Source organism: Equus przewalskii, chromosome 17 (genome assembly GCF_037783145.1).
Source record: "Equus przewalskii isolate Varuska chromosome 17, EquPr2, whole genome shotgun sequence".
In the NCBI taxonomy this organism is placed as follows: domain Eukaryota; kingdom Metazoa; phylum Chordata; class Mammalia; order Perissodactyla; family Equidae; genus Equus; species Equus przewalskii.
The window spans coordinates 51,748,190-51,768,272 of record NC_091847.1 but is presented as its reverse complement, the minus strand read 5'-3'; the positions used below and the strand labels follow the sequence as shown (position 1 = coordinate 51,768,272).

Genomic DNA, 20,083 nt, shown 5'->3' with positions numbered 1-20,083 from the left:
AATACTCCTCTCCATATAATCTGTTTATAAAACCAATATTCTAAAAATAGAAGGACGCATTCTACTAGAAATCCACGTCTACTCCCAGACTGGCACACACCCCTGGTATGAGAATTCTTGGAACCTAGTCTGCACACATCTCACTTACTTGAGTCAGACCTGCTCCGAGGGTTGCCCTCTGAGTTGAGGAACAACGTCTGAATGGCAAGTTGGACGGCTTTCACTTCATCCTGAGGTTTCGTTCTACTCCACTGAATTGAATGGACATGTTTAGTGCTTTTTGGAGCTCTAACATCACTCTGTAAAAAAAAAAAAAAGACAAACCCAGGACCAAACATACACGTTTATAAAATAGGAAGGAAAGAAAACCAGGTTCTCATTTCACTTCAATTTGACTCCTTAGAACACTATCATGCACATTAGGTGAAATATGTGTACAGTTTGCACAGAGATTTAAATATGGTAATTTGACTAAAAGGAAAATTTTAATCACTTTATTCCTTAGTGAATTACAGTAGTAAAAAATGTGGTTGTCTTCTCTCAGAAGTTATTATACTTGGCAAATATCAGCTTAACTCTTTGTTTAATAAGAAATGAAAACCAATTTCTTCTGTTTATAGTACTTAAAAACAGATACTTTGTTGAATAAATAAAAATCTGACCGCTGTTCCGTCCAGGACTACCTCTGCCCATCAGGGTGAGTGTGCGTAGCTTGGTGGGACTAATTACCCCACGGAGGGTGCAGGGGCACAGATGCCACAGCGAGATGGGCTAGAGAGTTAAGAATAAGGATTAGAGAGAGGAGAAGGCACCAGATTGAGACACCCCACCTTCTTGTCCCGAAACCCCTTCATCACCAGGTGTCACAAATCAGATTAAAGAGCCTTTCAGGATTCAATAAGGTTATGAAAATATGTTTTAAAAACCCTGAAGTGACCATTACAGACACAAGTAGCATATCATCATGGAGTCCAAGAAGAAGGAGGGGCAGGAAATGGAGGAAGAGGAAGGGGAAAGAGAAGGAGAAGAAGAAAAGAATTTGGGGTGGTGTGTGTCCAGAACTAAGGCAGGCAGAGATGAAAACTGGCTGTTACAACTGTGCAGTTACTAAAAAGAGCGCTTTTTACAAGACGGTGTGAAACACCCCATTGGCTTCCTTCCCATTGTGCTTACCGTAAATCCAAACTCCTCACGGTGGCCATGAGGCTCTCTGATCTGGCCCCGCCCACCTCCCTAGCCTTGTCATTGTTCTCTGTGCCTCAGGAACTAGCATCTGACTTTCCTCTGCCATTTCTTGCTGCCTCCTCCTCAGAGACAGGCCTTGGCTGACCACCCAATCTAATGTCCCAGTAGCCTATTTTCTAGTTACCACTTCTCATTCTCTGACAGTACTTATTTGTCACCTATTAGTTATCTATCTCCCCCCATTAGAATATCAGCCTCAAGAGAGCACAGATTTAGTCTATCCCAATCACAGCACAGTACCTGTCAATAGGTATTTGCTAAATGAATGAATTTGAATAGCATATTTTTTAAAGTGTAAGTTTTTCTATTTTTCCATATATAAAATACATGGAATATGTTTTTGATGATAGAAACCACTGTCCCCCCGCCACGTAGTAGAAGGTGGGCTCTGTCCTGGTGGAGAATCACTGATCTACCTTTACCCCTAAACCCTTAGCACCAAGAAGGAAAGCTCTGCTTTCATCACTGTTTGGTATCCCCAGTACCGAACACGTTACGTACGTGGCATGCAGAAGGTGCTCAACCATTAACTGATGAATGAATGAATCACTACCTCAATCTTTATCCAGGTAAGTGTATCCTAGTCTCTTTCCTTCCCAACACTTTGTTAGAACAATTATTATTATTGATCTTCCCATATTCATGTTGGTTAAATAGTTTCTCTTCCAACAATTTTTAAACAAATAAATCGCTACTGAGTAACTGATGGTGAAGCCACCAGCAGCCCCCGTCCCAGCTTACCTCGTATGTGACAGTGCATTCTACAGTCTGATCTTCCATTATTCCTACAATCCACCTCTCCATTACAAATGGGGGCTGAAAAACAAAAGTCAGGATGGCGGAGAGCCATTACACAGCCTGCCCTGCTACACCACACGATTCTTGGAGGCCAGTGCCCCATACACAATTGGCAAACAGGGCACGATGTCAGATTATCGTGAAAGGCATGTTGGTTCACATGTGACGACTCACAACATGCTAATGTTTGGGGTTTTCGTTTTCATAATACATCCTTTCATATATTTGTAAACAGCTAGCCCCGCTCTCCCACAATCTTCTCTTTTCTCATATATCACTCAATCCTATCAAGTCATTAATTCATGCTAATATTTTTAAGTATCAGCAGAAACCTTTCTCATAATTAAGAGGAAGTTTTAACAATATAAGAAGACCCAGAAGTGCCTTCCTTGAGTGCAAGCAGTGGTTGGTTTAGTGGCTTCAACACCATTTTGCTTTCCACTACCAAGGGCTATCCGGCAAAGCAGTGCGTGCAAATGAAACTGTGGGGACATTTCCCCACTATATTAAAACAAAGGATTAATTAAAAAGACTATGCCTTGGATCCTACTTTAACTCGGATGAAAGTGGTGTTTATTAGAAGTGATTCTCCACTCTCTTCCCACCCCTCACCCTTCCTTCCAGGTTTAAGGCTGCAAATGACTGACTGACCGTGAGATGGGTACAAAGCAAATGCAGTAGAGATTTAACTGGGCTTTTTGTTTTTTTAATTAGGACTGGTATTGTTTCTGTTGGTGCTGTAAAGTTCTGCAGATTCTGAGTGGTCCGCCCCAATCCAGCTTTCCGAAAGGCCCCGTTAATGGAGCTGCATGATTTTGCGGCAGACGCAGCTCCTCAGGAACGCGGACGCGGCGTCACAGCAGAAACACCTGTACTCGGTTTCACAACTCCACCCTGTTATCTGTGCTGTGAGGAACTTCCTTCTGTCAGCAAGCAATGACTTGGATCTTGCTTCTAAATGACACTGAAGCAATGAACACCTGCAACCCATGACAGCACAGGTAGGGAGGAAAGACAAAGCATCTGTCCAGTCTTCAAGACATCAAAACATAGTATGTCCCCACAAAATAAAGGAAAGTTGAAACTAGATCATAACCTTTACAGATAAGTAAGCCCACTGAAATAACTCCCAGTTACTCAGGGGACTCCAACAATGAATATCAACTCTATCTACCTGATGAATATACCTGTAAATGAAAAGGACTTGGGTGCTGAGCAATGTTATGCCTGGGAAGGGAACATATTTGCAAGTCTAATACTGTGGCTTTGAAGACTCTTTACTTCCCCACTTGTGAATGTCCCCTGCTTCTTCTTTGCTACCAGCCCCATCTTCTTCAATGAAACCAAATACACCATTAATAGTGTACTAGAGTTAATGGCTTATGTGAAGTTTAGGGTGACTGTCCTATTGAAGTCGTGGTAATTTACTTGAGTTGTTGACCTTCCACAACTGAAGTCTCATATGTATTTTTTCAGTATGATTGGAACAGAATTGACTTTTTTTCCATTTTGAGGAGAAGCTAAGCATTTCTCTAACTCTTTCTTCAGTGTTTTAATGGGCATGCTTCTACCATTGACCCGGAAGTAGCAACATGTCCTCTGGCCACTCCAGGAATTCAGAGGCGTGACCTCAAGGAAGCCATCAAGACTTCAACATGTGCCTCATGGATAACCTCATCTCAGTCCTTCAAGAAACTGAACACAACCAAGGAAGCCTTCCTCCTTACAAATTTTTCAAAGTTTAAAATGACCCAAAATTCGAGGTAAATATTCTCATCCTTAGCATTTTCTTTCCTTTAATAAATGACAGACTAAGCATAAAAGAAATATGGAAGAAAATAAAAAAAATTAAACGACACTTTTTCTGTAGTACTTTTTAGTTCACACAACATGAGAGGAATTTTAACAAAAAACTATTATGATCTCAATCTGCTAAATAAAATGTGCCTTCCAACAGCCAGTTTGAGGCTGAGCTGATGTGAACACCGACAAGCACAAAAGCACACTGCTGGGGTATTTTAATGTCTTTGTTTGATATCCGTGAATTCAAAAAAGCTTTTAAGCCATAAATAGAACCCTACCTTTGTCATCTTTAACATCTCCGCATCAGGTAGGTTAGTGTTGAATGTCACATCTTTGATGTAGGTTATTGCAATTTCATCCCCATCCATCTCCATATACATTTTCCACTTACAATCCTGGAATTAAAAGCAAAATTGTAGAATTTGAGACAGCGAAACAAATTTTTTTAGTCTCAATGTTTTATAACACATGAAGTATTCTAAATGAAGTATTATTGCAGTGGGTTTTTTTTTTTTTCCTTTTTTCAATAAAAGGACACAAAATTAGATCTCTTTATGTATCTAAATAACTCCCAGTTAGCGCAGTCTTCAGACATAAGTGATCAGTTTAAGTGTTCTATTATAGGCCTTGCAAACTCAAACTCCGAAAGGGGCCAGGCAGATACTAAAAAGGAGAAAAGCCAGGCAGTTTCATTACAGAGCCGTAAATTGTAATCTTTCAAAATAGACATGTTTAATTTACACATTAAACATTGTAGAAAGATTTTTTCAATGACACAAAGAAATACGGTCTTCTCACTTTTTTTGAAATATAAGGCCCTCTTGACCTACCTTTCACTTTTCCAGTATTGATAATGACATGGGTTCAAGAAATAGCTCACTTTCCTCTTAACAGGAAGGAAAACGACACTGCAAATGTGATGTATGGCAATTGATAATTGGCTTAAGTATTGGGGAGTTATGGGGAGAGTACTGGGGACTCTGGAGATCTAAAGGGTAACTGACCTAAAGGGACAGCCACCATTCAGCTTCTGTTGATTGTACCCATGTGGGAATATGAGCCCAGTCTTGCTAGGTCCTTTAATGTTTCACGAAAAGCTGGATATCTGGATTCTTATGTGAAACTTCTTGATTTTTTAAACAATGGCATACTAATTAAATTTTCAGTGAAACCACCATGTAATGAAAAAGTGCTCTACACCATTAGTCATCAGGGGGATGTCAATTAAAACCAAAATGAGATACCACTCTATGCCCATCAGATGGCTAAGGCTGATAACATCAAATGTTGGCCAGAATTTGGAGCCACTAGATTGTTGGTGGGAGTGTAAATAGTACAATCGCTTTGGGAAAACTTTTGACAGTTGATTATAAAACGAAACATACACCTATTCCTAGGTATTTACCCAAGAGAAATGAAAAAAAGACTTATACAGAAATGTTTGTAGCAGATTTATCATATTAGCCAAAAAACTGGAAACAGGCCAAGAGTTCATCAACAGAATGGAAGAACTGTGGTGTATTCATAGAATGGAATGTCAGTCAGCAATAAAAAGGAAAAAATTAGTGATGCATGCAGCAACATGGATAAACTCTCACAAAAAAGAACAATCTAAGGATTCCATTCATATGATATTCTAGAACAGACAAAACTAATCGATGGTGGAAAAAATTCAGAAGAGTGGTTGCTTCTGCCGATGGGGATTGACTGGGAAGGGGCGTGAGGGGACTTTCTGGGAGTGCTAATCCTCTATTGGTAGGTAGGGGTTTGGGTTACACAGGTGTATGCATTTGTCAAGACTCAGCGAATGTATGCCGAGATGTGTGCATTTCTTACTGAACTCTAACACACTGAAGTATTTAGGAGGAAGTGTACTGATGTCTGCAAATGACTTTGAAATGCATAAAAAAACAGGGATTGATAGATGGCTAATGGGCTACATAGATGGACAGATATGTGATAAGGCAAGTAGAGCAAATATTAATGGTCAAACCCAGGAGGTGAGTATACGAGGGTTCACTCTAAAATTTTTTAACTTTGCTGTATGAAAAATTTAATAATAAAAATGTTGAGGGATAAACACTGTGTTTACAATTAAAAGGAAAAAGAAAGGCAGGTCTTTGTACCAAATTTGACCCTTGGACCATAAATTCACCTTCTCTCTTACGTTATTTGAAGAATGAAGGATGTTGAGAGATTAAATAATGTACTGAGCACCTACATGCAGAAACTAGAAAATGCTGTCATAGGAGGGGACCTGGAACGCTTCCTGAGCAAGCTCAGACAAAATTATTATGGAAGAGCACTAACAAAGAGGCTGTTGAAAACCTGTTGGCTTCAACAGGAAGCTGGGGGAGCCTGATGTCTTAGGAGGGCGTCACGACGAACTGTAGAACCAGGCAGGGCCCATGCCTGAGGGGATTGACCCTCTTCGCCCAGCCGCATTCCCAAGACAGAGAGCCAATGAGTGAGGAAAAGGTCTATTCAATAAGGTGAAAACCTAGCTCTTGGCTAACGGAAGTCAAATTAGTGGCTCAGAACTGACAAATCTCTCAGTATTTCTTTGTTTGGCAGCCACTGCTACCCTGGCAACATGGGCCTGAGATAACTGGGCAGGATAAAGACCGTTTGGAGTCATGATTGCTCTTCTCCGAAACTGCAAGAGCCTCCTCAAGGCAGCAGCTGGAATAAAAAACCTTAGAAAACACGAGTTTACTTAGTTCTGTTTCTTTGGCCTGTCAAGTTTTGGAATTAAGTTAGTCAGAAGGACAGTTAAAAGACCTTGAGCATTGGGCATATGCCTGATTCCCTCTGCTTTGCTCTCCCATCTCACAACGCTGAGCTCTCCTCCATGACCTCACGTCCTGGAAGCAGACCCTCCTATGCGCATGCTCAGATGCGATCTGGGGCACGTGCTCGGAGCAGCTATGCTGCGCATGCTCAGAGGAGCTCTATGTTGAGAAGGGGCTGCTGCAGGAGAGAATTCACGCCTGTGGAGTGCTTACTGGGCTCTGGGCATGTTGCTGGGTACTTCCACTATGCTATTTTATTTGATATTCATAATAAACTTGCAAGTTATGTTTATTTTTCTCATTAGGAGAGTGAGAAAAATGAAGCTCAGATGGATTAAGGAATTTTCCTAGGGTTTCTGGCCAATAAGTGGTGGAGGTGGGATTGTACAGCAGAAGGCTGCCTGGCTCCAAAGTTGGAGGAGATACCAATCAGGAAGGGAGATTGGGAGGGGTGGCAGGATGGACTCACTGGATGGTTTTTAGAGCTCCATAATGGGACCAGCTATTGACAACAGGCAGGAGGGAGAAGGGCCAGAGAAGATTTTGCTCCTATAACCAAAAATCAAGTGGCCAAAGGTCGTCTCCTGCAGCAACTGCTTCTTTGTTCCCCAAAGTTCAACTTGGAGAAACAAGTATATACATGATAGGGTTACAGACCTTTTAGTTTTTTGGGGTTTTTTTTTGAGGAAGATTAGCCCTGAGCTAACAACTGCCACCAATCCTCCTCTTTTTGCTGAGGAAGACTGGCCCTGAGCTAACATCCGTGGCCATATTCCTCTGCCTTATATGTGGGATGCCTGCCACAGCATGGCTTGCCAAGCGGTACGTAGGTCCACACCTGGGATCCAAACGGGTGAACCCTGGGTCACCAAAGCAGAACGTGTGAACTTAATTGCTGTGCCACTGGGCTGGCCCCCAGACCTTTTACTTTTTAAATTCTCTTTTTCTCTTATCTGAAAGAAATCCTTTTACCTGAACCATAAAAGAAGATAGCTACAGAAGCAATAAAACTATAATCAAAGAAGTTATAAGACAAAGGGGGCATTATCCATTCATTAAAACGTAGGTACTGGTTGTTACAAAGCTGAGTGAGAAAGAGAATATGCAGCGTTCACCTAAATTGTTAACTTAATCTGTCAATGCCCTGACATACCTCCTAGGAATTTTCAGGGCATCTATGATTTCATTGTTGCCTAGTTAACAAAAGTAATCCACAAATAAAGTCATGGAATTCTTTAAATTCTGCTCAACTTCAAATTACCCTGAGGTGACACCCTGGCGTTTTTGCTACACAAGGAGTCATAAGTTGTCAGTGGGCATCGTTCACAACTACCAGGATTTAAACAAGTTATTGAAATCCTCAGGACCCAACTGCAGATGGGTAACGAGTTCCTAACCAACTGATCATTGGAAAGATTTTCATAACAAAGAAGTTGAATTAAATCATCAATAATATCACTAAAAGTAACAACTGCACATGTTTATGAGCCTCACATAGAATTTTACATCCACAATTGTACCTTTTCAGTTTCTTGGTATGATGAGGACCAGGTAGTGGGAATGTGGGCTCTGATTTAAAAACCATTTACTTTTCCCAGGGTGAACTATTGATCTTGGCTTGATATGAGTGACAGAAATGTGGGTATTGATTTTTGAATCGGAAACATTCAAGAGTCACTTTGGATGTCTGTGACCAATTCTCAATCCTGATGGGCAGAATTCAAAAGCAGACAACTCTGTATTCTGAGAGCCCATGGCGGCCTCAAAGCGTTCTTTTTCCAAAACCACTTCACCCCTGGCAGTCTGAAAGGGCCCTGTCATTCCCTCATTTGGCTTAAGGCACTGATGAGTCCTGTAAAATGAAAACAATATAGACAAGGAGCACACATTAAGCCATTACTGGGGGAGCAGCAGGGGGCGAGGGGAAGATCACAAGTTTAAGGTCCAACTGCCCGAGCTTGAATCTCAGTTTTCTCTTTCCCCTCAACCTCAGCCAAGTTATGTAACCTGCCTGAACCTCATTGTTCCTTCTTCACGAATGGGTTGTTGTGTTGTGTGAGGATTAAATGAGATAACGTAAATAAAGTACCCAGCTCTGTGCCAGAGTCAAATTAGGAGCTCAAAAAGGAGAAATTATTATTGTTACCAATACTGGTCACCAACACAGCTCCCATTAGACTAAGGGCCCATGATCTAGCAGCGATCCAAGGAATGGGTCAGAAGGTGAGGGAGCTTTGACAGGCAGGAAGGTACAAAGAGTATCTAGAGTAGGATCTGGCCAGAGCAGGCAGTCTGCGTCAGAGCATCTCACGTGGCAGGAGTCTGGGGATCCAGAGGGCACTGAATAACTCTGGTGCCAGGGAATGACCAGGGTTGATAAAAAGAAGGTGCAGCCAAGTGGCAACATAACAACAACTGGTTTTATGAAATAAATAGAAGGAATAAACTTGCATCTTCTTACATAGATGGATTACCTAACACCAATTCTGCCCTTTCCTGCTTCCACAGATCCTGATGTGGCCCTACCAATAGGTACCATCAGAAGTCTGGAGATACAGTGGCTATGAAATGTGACTGACAGCCAGAAAGCCTTGTCTTGGATGAGGAAACTGAAGCACAGAGAGATGAGGTAATCTGATCAAGATCACACAGCATGTGGTGGAGTTCAGAACTGAATCAAGGTGGTCTATTCGTGCTATGAAGAGCAGGGTCCCCACAGTCTTTTCTGAATCCTGAACTATTCCTTGTTATGGGTTAACAAAAGAATTACACTACAGAGAAGTCCCATCTTCCAAAGTCAGCAAATGGTCCAAATTATCTTGGTGAATTCCTTTATATGTCTCCATGGCAGAGATTGAAATACTGAGTCTCTAACAAGTCCAACATAGCCAATCTTTCCCTCCTTTGTTGAAAAAGATCATTGTTAAATCATATGGCTCACACTTTCTGTATGCTCCTTTTCTTGACTGATCTGGCCAGGATCTGGAATCACAAACACTTTCCTCTGGCCCTGGCTTAGGCTTTGTGGCTAGGCACAACTTCCACTCTCCAAACGAGAAACAGCCCGCTCCCACCTTGTTGTGCAAGCAAATCATAGGACAGGTCCTGACTACCATGGGTTTTTATTTCATAACTAGATTCTCACCCAGGAGGACATTCCCACTGTTCAAATTTGTATCTTGATGCACATTTCTAGGGTGTGCAATTACTAATCAATAAACAAAAGCCACTGACACAGGAGCAGAGTGGGTCACTGGGAAGTTCTTTGTTAGAGCTTTGAAAAGCAAAAAAACAGTTATCCAAACCTTACTACTAGCAATTCTGCCTCTCAGTGCAAATCTATAAGAAACGGATGGAGGGGCCGGCCCGGTGGCACAGCAGTTAAGTTCGCACATTCCGCTTTGGTGGCCCCGGGTTCACCGGTTCGGATCCCAGGTGTGGACATGGCACAGATTGGCAGAAGCCATGCTGTGGTAGGCATTCCACTTATACAGTAGAGGAAGATGGGCATGGATGTTAGCTCAGGGCCAGTCTTCCTCAGCAAAAAGAGGAGGATTGGCAGCAGTTAGCTCAGGGCTAATCTTCCTCAAAAAAAAAAAAAGAAAAGAAAAGAAATGGATGGAATTGTACTGGGGAGAGGGGAATTTTTGCATTTGAAAGTGAGGAAAACAACAATTCTGTTGGGTGCCCAGGATATGTACTATCTATCTGGGCAGCCACAGAAATATCTGGATGATTTTAGGAGCAAGTATGTGGTTAATGGAGGATGAGAAGGCATTCCTGTGATCTGCTCCAGCATCGCCAATTATGTGAAAAAATTTTCTGAATTAAGATTACCGGCCAACTAAAACAGAAACTGTTAACACTGTGAAGATAAAATCCTAAACAACACTCAGTTAATGCTAAATTAAGTATCTCTTTGTGAGAAATCACTATTACATTCTTTGCAAGCTGTTTAAAATTCTTTGGAGTTCTGAGCTGGTACAAGTGACACCAAACATAGATATCCTGTCTCCCTTCTGCCAAAAGGATGGAAGAGAGGAAAGAGGGAAGGAAGGGAAGGAGAGAGAGAGGGAATAAAAAGAAATAATCAAGACAGAGGTAAATTTTCCAAATAGAAAAACAGATTGAAGGTAGCACAGAAATTAAACTTTAAATATCATTTTAAGTTCTGGGCAATTCAGAGACAACAATCTCTGCCTGTCTACTTTTTTTCCTACCAAAGTTCATTGCAAATATGAACACTACAGATAAATCTTTAAAAATCTAGGGCTAAGCTCATTCAGGACATTTCAGAGGGAAAAACCCCCAGATTAGGCTTTCAGGCTCCTACACAACACCTTTACCTGAAGGCTGCAGACAAAACTTTTTTTGGTGTATTTTTTTTTGAGGTATAATTTGGATATAATAAAATGCACAGATTTTTAAGCGCACAGTTCAATGAATTTTGACAAATGTATATACCAGCGTAACCACCCAAACAAGCAAGATATTTCCACTACTTTAGAAAGTTCCTTCCTCCTCTTTCCCAGTTGATCTCCCTGCACAACCAGAGGCACCCATGGTTCCAATGTCCATGACCATAGATTAATTCTGCCTGCTCTAGAACTTCACAGAATTGGAATTTTACAGCAGGTGTTTGTGTATGTTCAGCTCCTTTCACTCAGCATAATGTTTTTGAGATTAATCCACGTTACTTAATGCTCACAGCCTTACCCTGTTATGGATAGCACTGGCCCCATCTTACAGATGAGCAGACTGAGGCTCGGCATATGTTGAGATTTGCAGCCAGTTCACTTAGCTGCGCTGGGACTGGAATTTAAGCCCTGGGCGTGCCCAGTCTACTGAGAGAGACACTAGTTTTCAAAACGCCCAGCACCACCCTACCCCATGAATAGAGAAAAGGGAAAATCACCAGAGAACCTCAGGATTCTAGCATAGAGGCCCCTCCACCTCAAAATGGCCTGTACTGAGGAAACATTTTAAAATACGAAATAGAGGTCGGAATAAACTTTTTAAGATTGAAGAGGGGGAAAAGAGGGACACAGTCTCATACCAGGCGACTGTTGTGAAATGTAAGAAGTAACGCAAGATGAAATAAAAGTACGATAGAAACGCTGGTCATGCTGGTATTCAAACTAGTAAGATGTTGATTTAGGCCTCCGAAGGCTCCTTTGCGTGCGTTGCTATTATCTAGCTCAGCTGCTGGAACCTGCTGTTTTAAAGGCAGGAGAGTGGAACATCCCGTGACAGCACCTGGGTTATTTATCATTATGTCTAACCCCGCTACACTCTATTTTATTATGCTGCCTTTAAAAGGAAGATAATGCAAGTATGGTTAATTTGCTTCTCTTCTTTATCTACACAGTGTCGTGACCCATCGCGGCTTTGTCCCGTGAGATTTGTTTTTCAACCAAAAAGAAATCCACAAGAAACTCTCCCTAAAAATTCCATTAATAACCTCTTTCAGCGCATATAGGTTGCAGGGTCTGGAACTAAGAATGTTTTAATCTCTTCAGCAAAACAATGTCTCATAATGATGTACAGGACTATTGCTGTACTGATGAAGAATCATACATAATTCAGCACCTTTCACTTGGCACCACTGTGATGTCCTCATTAGCCGTGGCTCACAGTGTCTGTCAGATGGTGTCCATGCGAACGCAGGCATTATATTGTCTTTGAGATGTGCAGCTGCTTCCGTGACACTGCCAGTATATAAAAACATGACGCCAGTTTGTTTTATTTAGTGCTAAACCTTCCAGTTTGTAAAAACAAGGCTGACACAGAGCCTGACATGAGGCAGTGAAAATAATTAGCTCTCATTTTCTCAGCCTCCTATTTCCTTCTCCTGCTGTGTTCTCTTTCCACTAAACCACCACATGTCAGTCGAAATGGGAGGCAATTAGTGGGCTCATTTCAGTCCCCACAACTGTGCTGAAAAGAAAGTATTTATGATGGCACAATGAACAGCTGAAAGATTAAATAACATTTGCCTTTTGAAAAGAAAATGACTTCTAGCTAAATGGGCAATTTTTGATTATTCTCAAACAAGCTTAGAGTAGTTGGTTTTTAAAATACAAGAAAGGAAAATGAGTCATTTTTAGGTGAAAGAATCAAATAAAACTTGACACAGTAATGCAAATAACTGATGTTTTATTGCAAAATATGTAAATGCGTTATACCCTTAACAATGGCTTGTGTCTAAGGTCAGGGCAGATTGGTGCCAACGAGACACCAGTGGAGATAAGGTTGTTATGTTGCCTTTTTTGGGGTTGTTATTTGAGTTATGTATGAAAAAGGGACTTTAGGATGATGTTAAAATAAAGTGCAACAAATCAAGTGAGACACACTTTCATGTGATGCATTACACCCTTGACTACCTGAGATGGTTCAGGTGTTAGCTGACATGTCTGGAAAGTGCTTCTTCATTTCTTTAAAACTGCATTTGAAATTGGAAGGTACTAGGTATTCATCCTGGTAAAAAAGAATAGTAAGTCTTGCTATTGATTTCCAAATAACCACGAACCTATTCTATCACAGACTGGGCTTCTTAACCAATAGAGAAGGTGGTCTGGCTTGCCGAATTACTGCTTACAATTTTTCTAATACTGAGAAATGGGCTGCAAATAAACTTTTACCCAGGACCCTCAAAATATGAAAACAGCTCTTGTACCTACTAAGTTCTCCTCCCACCTCCCATGTCTCCAAGAAATATGATTTTTGAAAAAAGACTGCCTAGTTAGTAGGCACTGTTTACCAGGTAAGCTGTTTCAGTCCAAATCCTAATGTCCAGGATTGATATGGCATCAAACATTGCTTTTCTAACATAGTGATTTTAATTTCATTTCAAATAATCTGTCCCTTTTATAATTAATTATTCTCAAGACCTAATTTTTGCTTCAGAAAACACAAGTCACTGTGGGTTATCAAGGTCTTCTCTCTGCAAAATTCACAGTGATCCCCAGAGGCTTGCAAAAATCTGTTTCTAAAAGCAACCATCTTTTCTATTATTATCAACAACTGTGTCTGTCATCATGGAGTCAACAACTATGACTGTTCCAACATTTTTAAAAGACAGTCACAAATTTAAATTTTGTTTCTCTATTTCGTAAGTATATTCTTACTTTTTACAAACTCAAATCCTAATTTTTGATTCATACAATATGGTCAGTGTGTCTATACGAGCCAATGGTGACCCAAGGAGATCTAAGCCAACAATGGATTCATTGGGAGACTGGAGCTCTCTTTGAGCTGACTACACGTATCATAATAGCTAGAAACTAGCAGTAATGTGTTTAGAACTTATTCAAACCTATGTTTTATCATGTATACTTCGTCACTCTCCATTGTTTTAAAAGGAATTCATAATCTTGATTAAGGAGATTAAGAGTGACCCAATAGTGTGCTGGAGCCAGCTCCCATGGGGTGATTGCTCGCATCTCTTTCCAACTTTAAGTTCAGTGATGTCAATGGGTAACTTGAAACCAGCCATGGTGGGAGTATTTATACCATGGAAATCTGCAAACACGGCAAGTTAGGGGGGTTTTCAGCAGTTGTTAGCCATTTTCTAGCAAGCCATTTCTACACGTGACTATCAATCCATCAGCAAGTACGTACTGAACACCTCTCCCAGTTTTGCTCTCATTCTATAGGAGGTTGCCCAACCTGCTAGGCAAAGTCTATTGTCACCTTCCAATTAGAAATGAGCGGCAAGTCTTGAAGTCAAATTCTGCACTGCATCTGCTCCTTTGCTGTCAGCTAAAACTTGTATTTCTTATAGAACACTATCCCTGCAAGCTCATATACTTAGGCACACAAAAACACATGTGTATGTACATGCATTGTTCCCACGAAAAATAGTTGATCATGGGAAATAAACTTCCCTACACTGTTTTTAATAAACACAAGACATAAAGACACTTTATCAAAGTAAAGAAAAGTGCTGCTTTTAGCTGTTCTGAAATTTACAAAAGGTATTGGCTTTTTACTTCCTTACAAAATCCCTTTGTTAGTGCCCTGTTATTTTATTCATGTTTATCTATCCATTCATAAAATTACACAAAAGGAAAAAAAGCCCTATTTGACAGTTTTTGATATTTATAGTGCTCTGAGAAAGGGCCTGGAGATTCAATTAAATTTATTAAATGCAACATTTTATAAGCAGTCTAATAAAGGCCTAAAAGCACAATAATAAGTGGGAAGTAATTGTAAAAAGCAGCGTTTTTAACCTATAGATGAAACAACTGGAGAAGCAGACCTCTTGACTGAATTTCTTGCGGTGGGGAGTGGCAGAAGGGGGCCAGGTGCCAACAATGACGGGTGGAAGGAGGAGAGAGAAGGTGGACAGGAAAAGCTTTCCGCTCTGATGGAAGCAGTTAGTTCTGCTCCCACCTCTTCAAAACATTCCTCTTATTTTCTCTTCCTGGTTCGCTTGCCCCTTCAAAATCCCTCTCAAAAGGCAATCGGAAGTGATGGTGATCTGGAGGGAGGTACTAGAGTCCAGAAGCCAGTCTCTATTAAGGGTCCACTGTAGCCAGGGCACTGGGGGAGCCAGGGAGCAGTTTCCGAGGCTTCTCTCTAACCCCAGTCTCTTCTTGGCCACAGGAAATCAACTTAGTCCCACAGGAGCCCAGCTGCAATCAGGGTTCCTTGCCTCATTGGGGAGAGGCAGGAATAAGGACGCGAGGGACAAAGTATGTGGCTGTCCAGCACTCACGAGGAAAGGATGGCCTCCCAAATAGTTCCTTCATCACTCTGCTTTTGAATTTTTAGGTCACAAAGTCTCAAAGGTTTTTATGAGAAAACTGCTGGGTGATTTGATAGTTTATTCCTTGGCAATTTGAGAATCAATATTCCTAACTGGTGAGTTTATAAGAGATATAATAATAAACCCTATGTGACTGAATATTTCAATTAAAAAGGGTGGTTGCCACCCTGGGGAGTGCATGAAGCTGCCTGAGATGCTGGAAGCCCCTTTCTTTTGTGCCAAGTCAAAGGCCTTAGATTACAAAACACTAGGCACTTTCTACACAAAACAAAAATAGTGGTAATTTAGTACTAACTGACCAAAAAAATTTGCCTTTTTTATTACCAATATACCTATCTTGGGGGATGATGATACTTTCAAAAAGAGGCAGTGTCACACCATCACTGGGGCCTTGGACCCGATCTGTGCCTTACTAGGTGGGGACTCGGGGTACGGAACTATACCTCTCCCCTCCTCCCTTTCTTCTTGTTGATGACACAGGGAGAATGCCCCCTACGATGGTGGATTCTAACAATAACATAAGAAAAATGCTTGCAACGTACTTACTACAGTGTCTGGCAGAGGTATGAAATAATAATAATTATCATAATCATTTCAAGCCCCAGCATGGGAAAATTTTGAGCTGAGAAAGACCCACTTTCTGCAATTCCAGTGTCATAATTTCAAAGCTGCCTCAACATACAATGTTATTTAAATTAATAATTAATTTTACTCTTTAGAACTAGGTCAAATAAACAGGTAAAACCCATTCTCACTTATTATTAATTGAAATGTCAGTGAAGCCTTTGGTCCAATCATTTTCCCTGCCAGTGTGTCTCAAAAAACGGAAGGAAAAAGGACACTTAATTAGTGGAAGAATTCTCAAAGTGTATGTCATACTAGAGCCTGGTGGGGCCTGGTTATCCAGAGGCGTGTGGCAGTAAGACTAAGTTCCTGGGCAAGGCGTCAGGCAACGGCTCTTGACCACGGTAGCAGGCACCGGCTCTCAAACGTGAATGGCTTTCCTCAGTTGGGTGAATCAACCTCACTTTTGTGCCATAATCCATCTGGCTGTAAATGAGGCTAAAAAAAAAGAATTTAATCTGAGTTCTTAAGCCCAAAAGGTTGACAGGTCTGGTGATGAGAGGCTTTTTCCTCCACATATATTTGTATATAAGGTCATAATTTCATTGTTTCCTCTTAGTAGGCCAGTGAGTGAAATGGCATACCAATCGTAAGTGGCAGTGAGCTGGTGGTCCTTCTCAGTAGCAATGGGAAAATGTAGCTACTATTTTCATCATAAAGTCACTGTCACACATTATTCCCAACGGCTACCATTAGAACACATGCTTCATTTTATTTGTAATAGAAGAGGTGAAGTGGTCAGGCAAATCTCCCCGCCATGCAAACTCAGGTCTGGAGGGAACTTCCAAAGCTCCAGTGTGTTTTCGTAAGTCATTCTGGTCATGGAGACAGGGTAAAGGCGTCACCTTTTCCGTGAAGATGGGTTTATGAGAACTCAGTTCATTGGAATTTTGAGGAAGTCTTTTTCTCTTGGGTTGTACCTTTAAGGGTCAAGGTAACAAGGTGTTCATGAGGGGAACTGGAACAGCAATTTGAAGGACATTTGTGAGAAAACATTTCATAAGGCAAAGGTGTATAGGCTGGCATAACTTCTTTAGAACTGGATAGTAATTTATTCTAGGATTATTTTATGAACGTTTACAGATGGCTCAAAAATCTTGGGTCAGGTATGCGCACTGGCACATGTTAATACAAAGGCAATAATAAAGATGTAATTTCTGGTCTCAGTTCTGTCCTCGCCTCACCCTAGACTGATGACACACTTTCTCTTGGTATCTGTTTCCTAATCAGGGATGATAATACTGTGCCTCATGCATCTCCCAGAAATGCCAAGGAGATAAATCAGATGACATTTATGAAATAACTTGAGCTCTTTAGAAAGAAGTACCCTCTAAGCATAAGCTTTAAATTTTACATTTGGAAAATTATTTGCAAATGACCACGAACCTCTTCAAGCCCCATTTCAAAACTCATTCCTTCTAAAAAAGCTTTTTCTGATTAACTTCACCCATTCCAGTCACTTTATACTTTTAGCTCCTTGGCCTTACATCCCCATTGCATGTTTCACTCTTGATCTATTACATTATAACATCGTCTATCCAACTGCCTACACTAGAGACTCAGCACCATCCTGGCTCCTCCCTCTCACTCACCCCATCTCCAGCTTGTGACACAGGTGATCAGTTCCATCTCAGAGTGTCTTTGGACCTACTGGCACTCCCATGGCACTGCCACAGCCTCAGCTCCGAGTCCCTTTTCACCTGGTTATCTGTACTACCTGCTCACAGGTCTTTCTTACTCTAGCTCAGCCCCTTTCTAATTCATCCTCCTCTGTGCTTTGAGAGATCTTTGAAAAACATAAATCGGGTCCTATCCACTCCCTCCTTAAAACTCTTCAAACTCCTTAGCTTAGCACATAAGACAGTTCTTTTTCTAGTCGCCAGTCACCTCCCTGGCCTTAAGTCTCATGACACTGTTCCACCTGCTCCATGCTAAGTCATCCCACAGAGAGTAATGCTTGAGTTGAGTTGTGAGGTCTCATAGAAACATGCCCAAGGAGGAGCTCCCTGTGTTTTCCTGGCTTCATGCTTCTGAGCTTTTGCACATGCTGTTCCTGTTGCCTTCAATGTCCTCTCCCTACCTAATAATTGCTAAAGGTTTTCAAATTTTAGTTCAAGTATCACTTCTACCAAGAACACTTCAAGATCCTCCTCTGACCCCTTTCTGCATCTGCTTGCAATGCTCATCCAGTATGCTTCCACTGAACGATGTGCATGATGCTGTAAAAATGCATCATTCCGTATTATAACTGTTCACTGATCTTATCTATTTCTCCTGATAAGCTATGGGTCCCTTGCAAGCAGGGACTGCTTTTTGACTCTGTATTCTGAGTATCTGGCATAGAGCTGGGCACACAGTAGGTCCTTCGTAAATGTTTGCTGAATGAATGGATGAAATTATTACTTTGCATGGGTGACTAAGGATGAGCAGAATATCAAAAATGGTGACTTTAGGCCTTGCGGATAGCCAATGATTCAAGAAGTCTACACAATTATGGTAAAAAGAAAAACGACCAGTATTTGTTGTCAAATATCATTTATAGTTTCTGATTTTTATTAAAAAATATATTTTTCAGTTTTCCACATTAAATCATGTATTTTTTAACTGAAAATTATTTTCTTGGTGGAAACTACTCTTTCCAGGAAATTCTTCCCTCTTTTACCACCCACAAGCCATGAAAAAGTTTAAACACAGGGTACTCATAAATTAAGTGTCATAGAGTCCAGGATACTAAACAAGGCAAGTGAAAATATTCAATTTGTTTACCATCAGATGGACTTGGGGGTGCCCACAGCCGCAGAATCTCAGGGTTAGAAGGGCCCTTGGTTGTTGTTGGAGAGAGAGGAACTTATACTCTCGCTCCCTTTCTGTAGCTGCTTCTAACAACAGGAACGAATAGACAGTGACCATTTGCAGAGGGAAAAGAAGAGTATGCATACACTAGAAACCTCGAGTCAGAACAGCTTTCACTCAACCAAGTTATGCAGCCAAAACAAGGGAGGTAAAGATTTCCTTTCAGCAAAAGCACCGACATTCCTGCAGCGGCACAGGCAGGACCCTCTGTCCGGTGCCTAGAAAGAGCATCTTTCTAGCCCCAGGTGAAACTCAACCCCTTGCAACAATTTCCAGTCATTCCAAAGCTCTGGTTCCAGGAACACCCTGGGGTAAGCAGGGTTTAATTAGTGAAGGGCCGGTGGGCCAGCTGAGTCTACACCAGCCCTTCAGAGCTACTGGCTGCAGGTTGTGAGGAGCTGTGTTTACCAGGTCTCCTGGCTGCCTGAAAGGAAAGGTCCAAATAGTGCAGCAGTTAGGAGCTTGGTTCTGGGGTCAGAGAGGCCTGCGCTCAAATCCTTACTCTGCTACCTGCCAGCCATGTAACCCTTGGGCAAGTTACTTAACCTTTCCGAGCCTCAGCTTCCTCACTTGTAAAATGGGGGAAAATAGCATCTACACCTCAATCCTGTACGCCTGGAACACAATAAGTGGGCAATTAATAGAAGTTATCATTATCACTAGCTATTCACGGTAATCCAAAGTAACACAACTTATTAGGATTCCAATTCATATGCCACCTAGGTCAAATCACTTCTCCGTCCTCTAAAAATAACATAAAGTGAAAGCCTGATGGAAGGAGTGCTGGTCAATGCCCTGCCGTCCTGTTCAGAGCTGTTAATTTGGGTTTCCACGTTGCCTGCAGTTCCATTCTCGGTGCTGTTTTACACCCCGTATTATAACCCTGATCCCCCTCAAGAAACAGGAACCAGGAAGCTGTGACGCCAGCAGCACGAACGATCACTTGGGTATCCAGCGCCCGCCACCCCCAACCCTGTCCGTGGTTTACGGTGAGCTTCCTTGAGCGTTTGGGTGGCCTCGCCCAGGACTCTTCAAGAGTAAGATTCCTAGATTGGATTATGGAGGCAGCTGGCAGCCTTTCAACTAAATTCTATTTTATAAAGTCTATAAATTTACTCAGAATCGAGTTACCAGCTGGTAGGGGGGTGTATAAAACCATGGAGTTCCAGGAGAGAAAAAGAGCAAATTAGATTGAAAT

General features: G+C 41.5%; 1 protein-coding gene across 2 annotated transcripts in view; it reads right to left on the bottom strand.

Annotated features, from left to right (window-relative positions):
• MAP3K20 (mitogen-activated protein kinase kinase kinase 20) overlaps nucleotides 1–20,083 on the bottom strand; it is a 167,769-nt gene that overhangs the window by 6,515 nt on the left and 141,171 nt on the right. For both annotated transcript variants that reach the window (XM_070580211.1, XM_008533255.2), the window contains exons 17-19: nucleotides 4,125–4,241; nucleotides 1,987–2,061; nucleotides 149–299 (exon numbers count right to left, since the gene is read on the bottom strand). In XM_070580211.1, coding sequence (XP_070436312.1) covers nucleotides 149–299; nucleotides 1,987–2,061; nucleotides 4,125–4,241 — 343 coding nt within the window. The remainder of the gene's footprint in view (nucleotides 1–148; nucleotides 300–1,986; nucleotides 2,062–4,124; nucleotides 4,242–20,083) is intronic.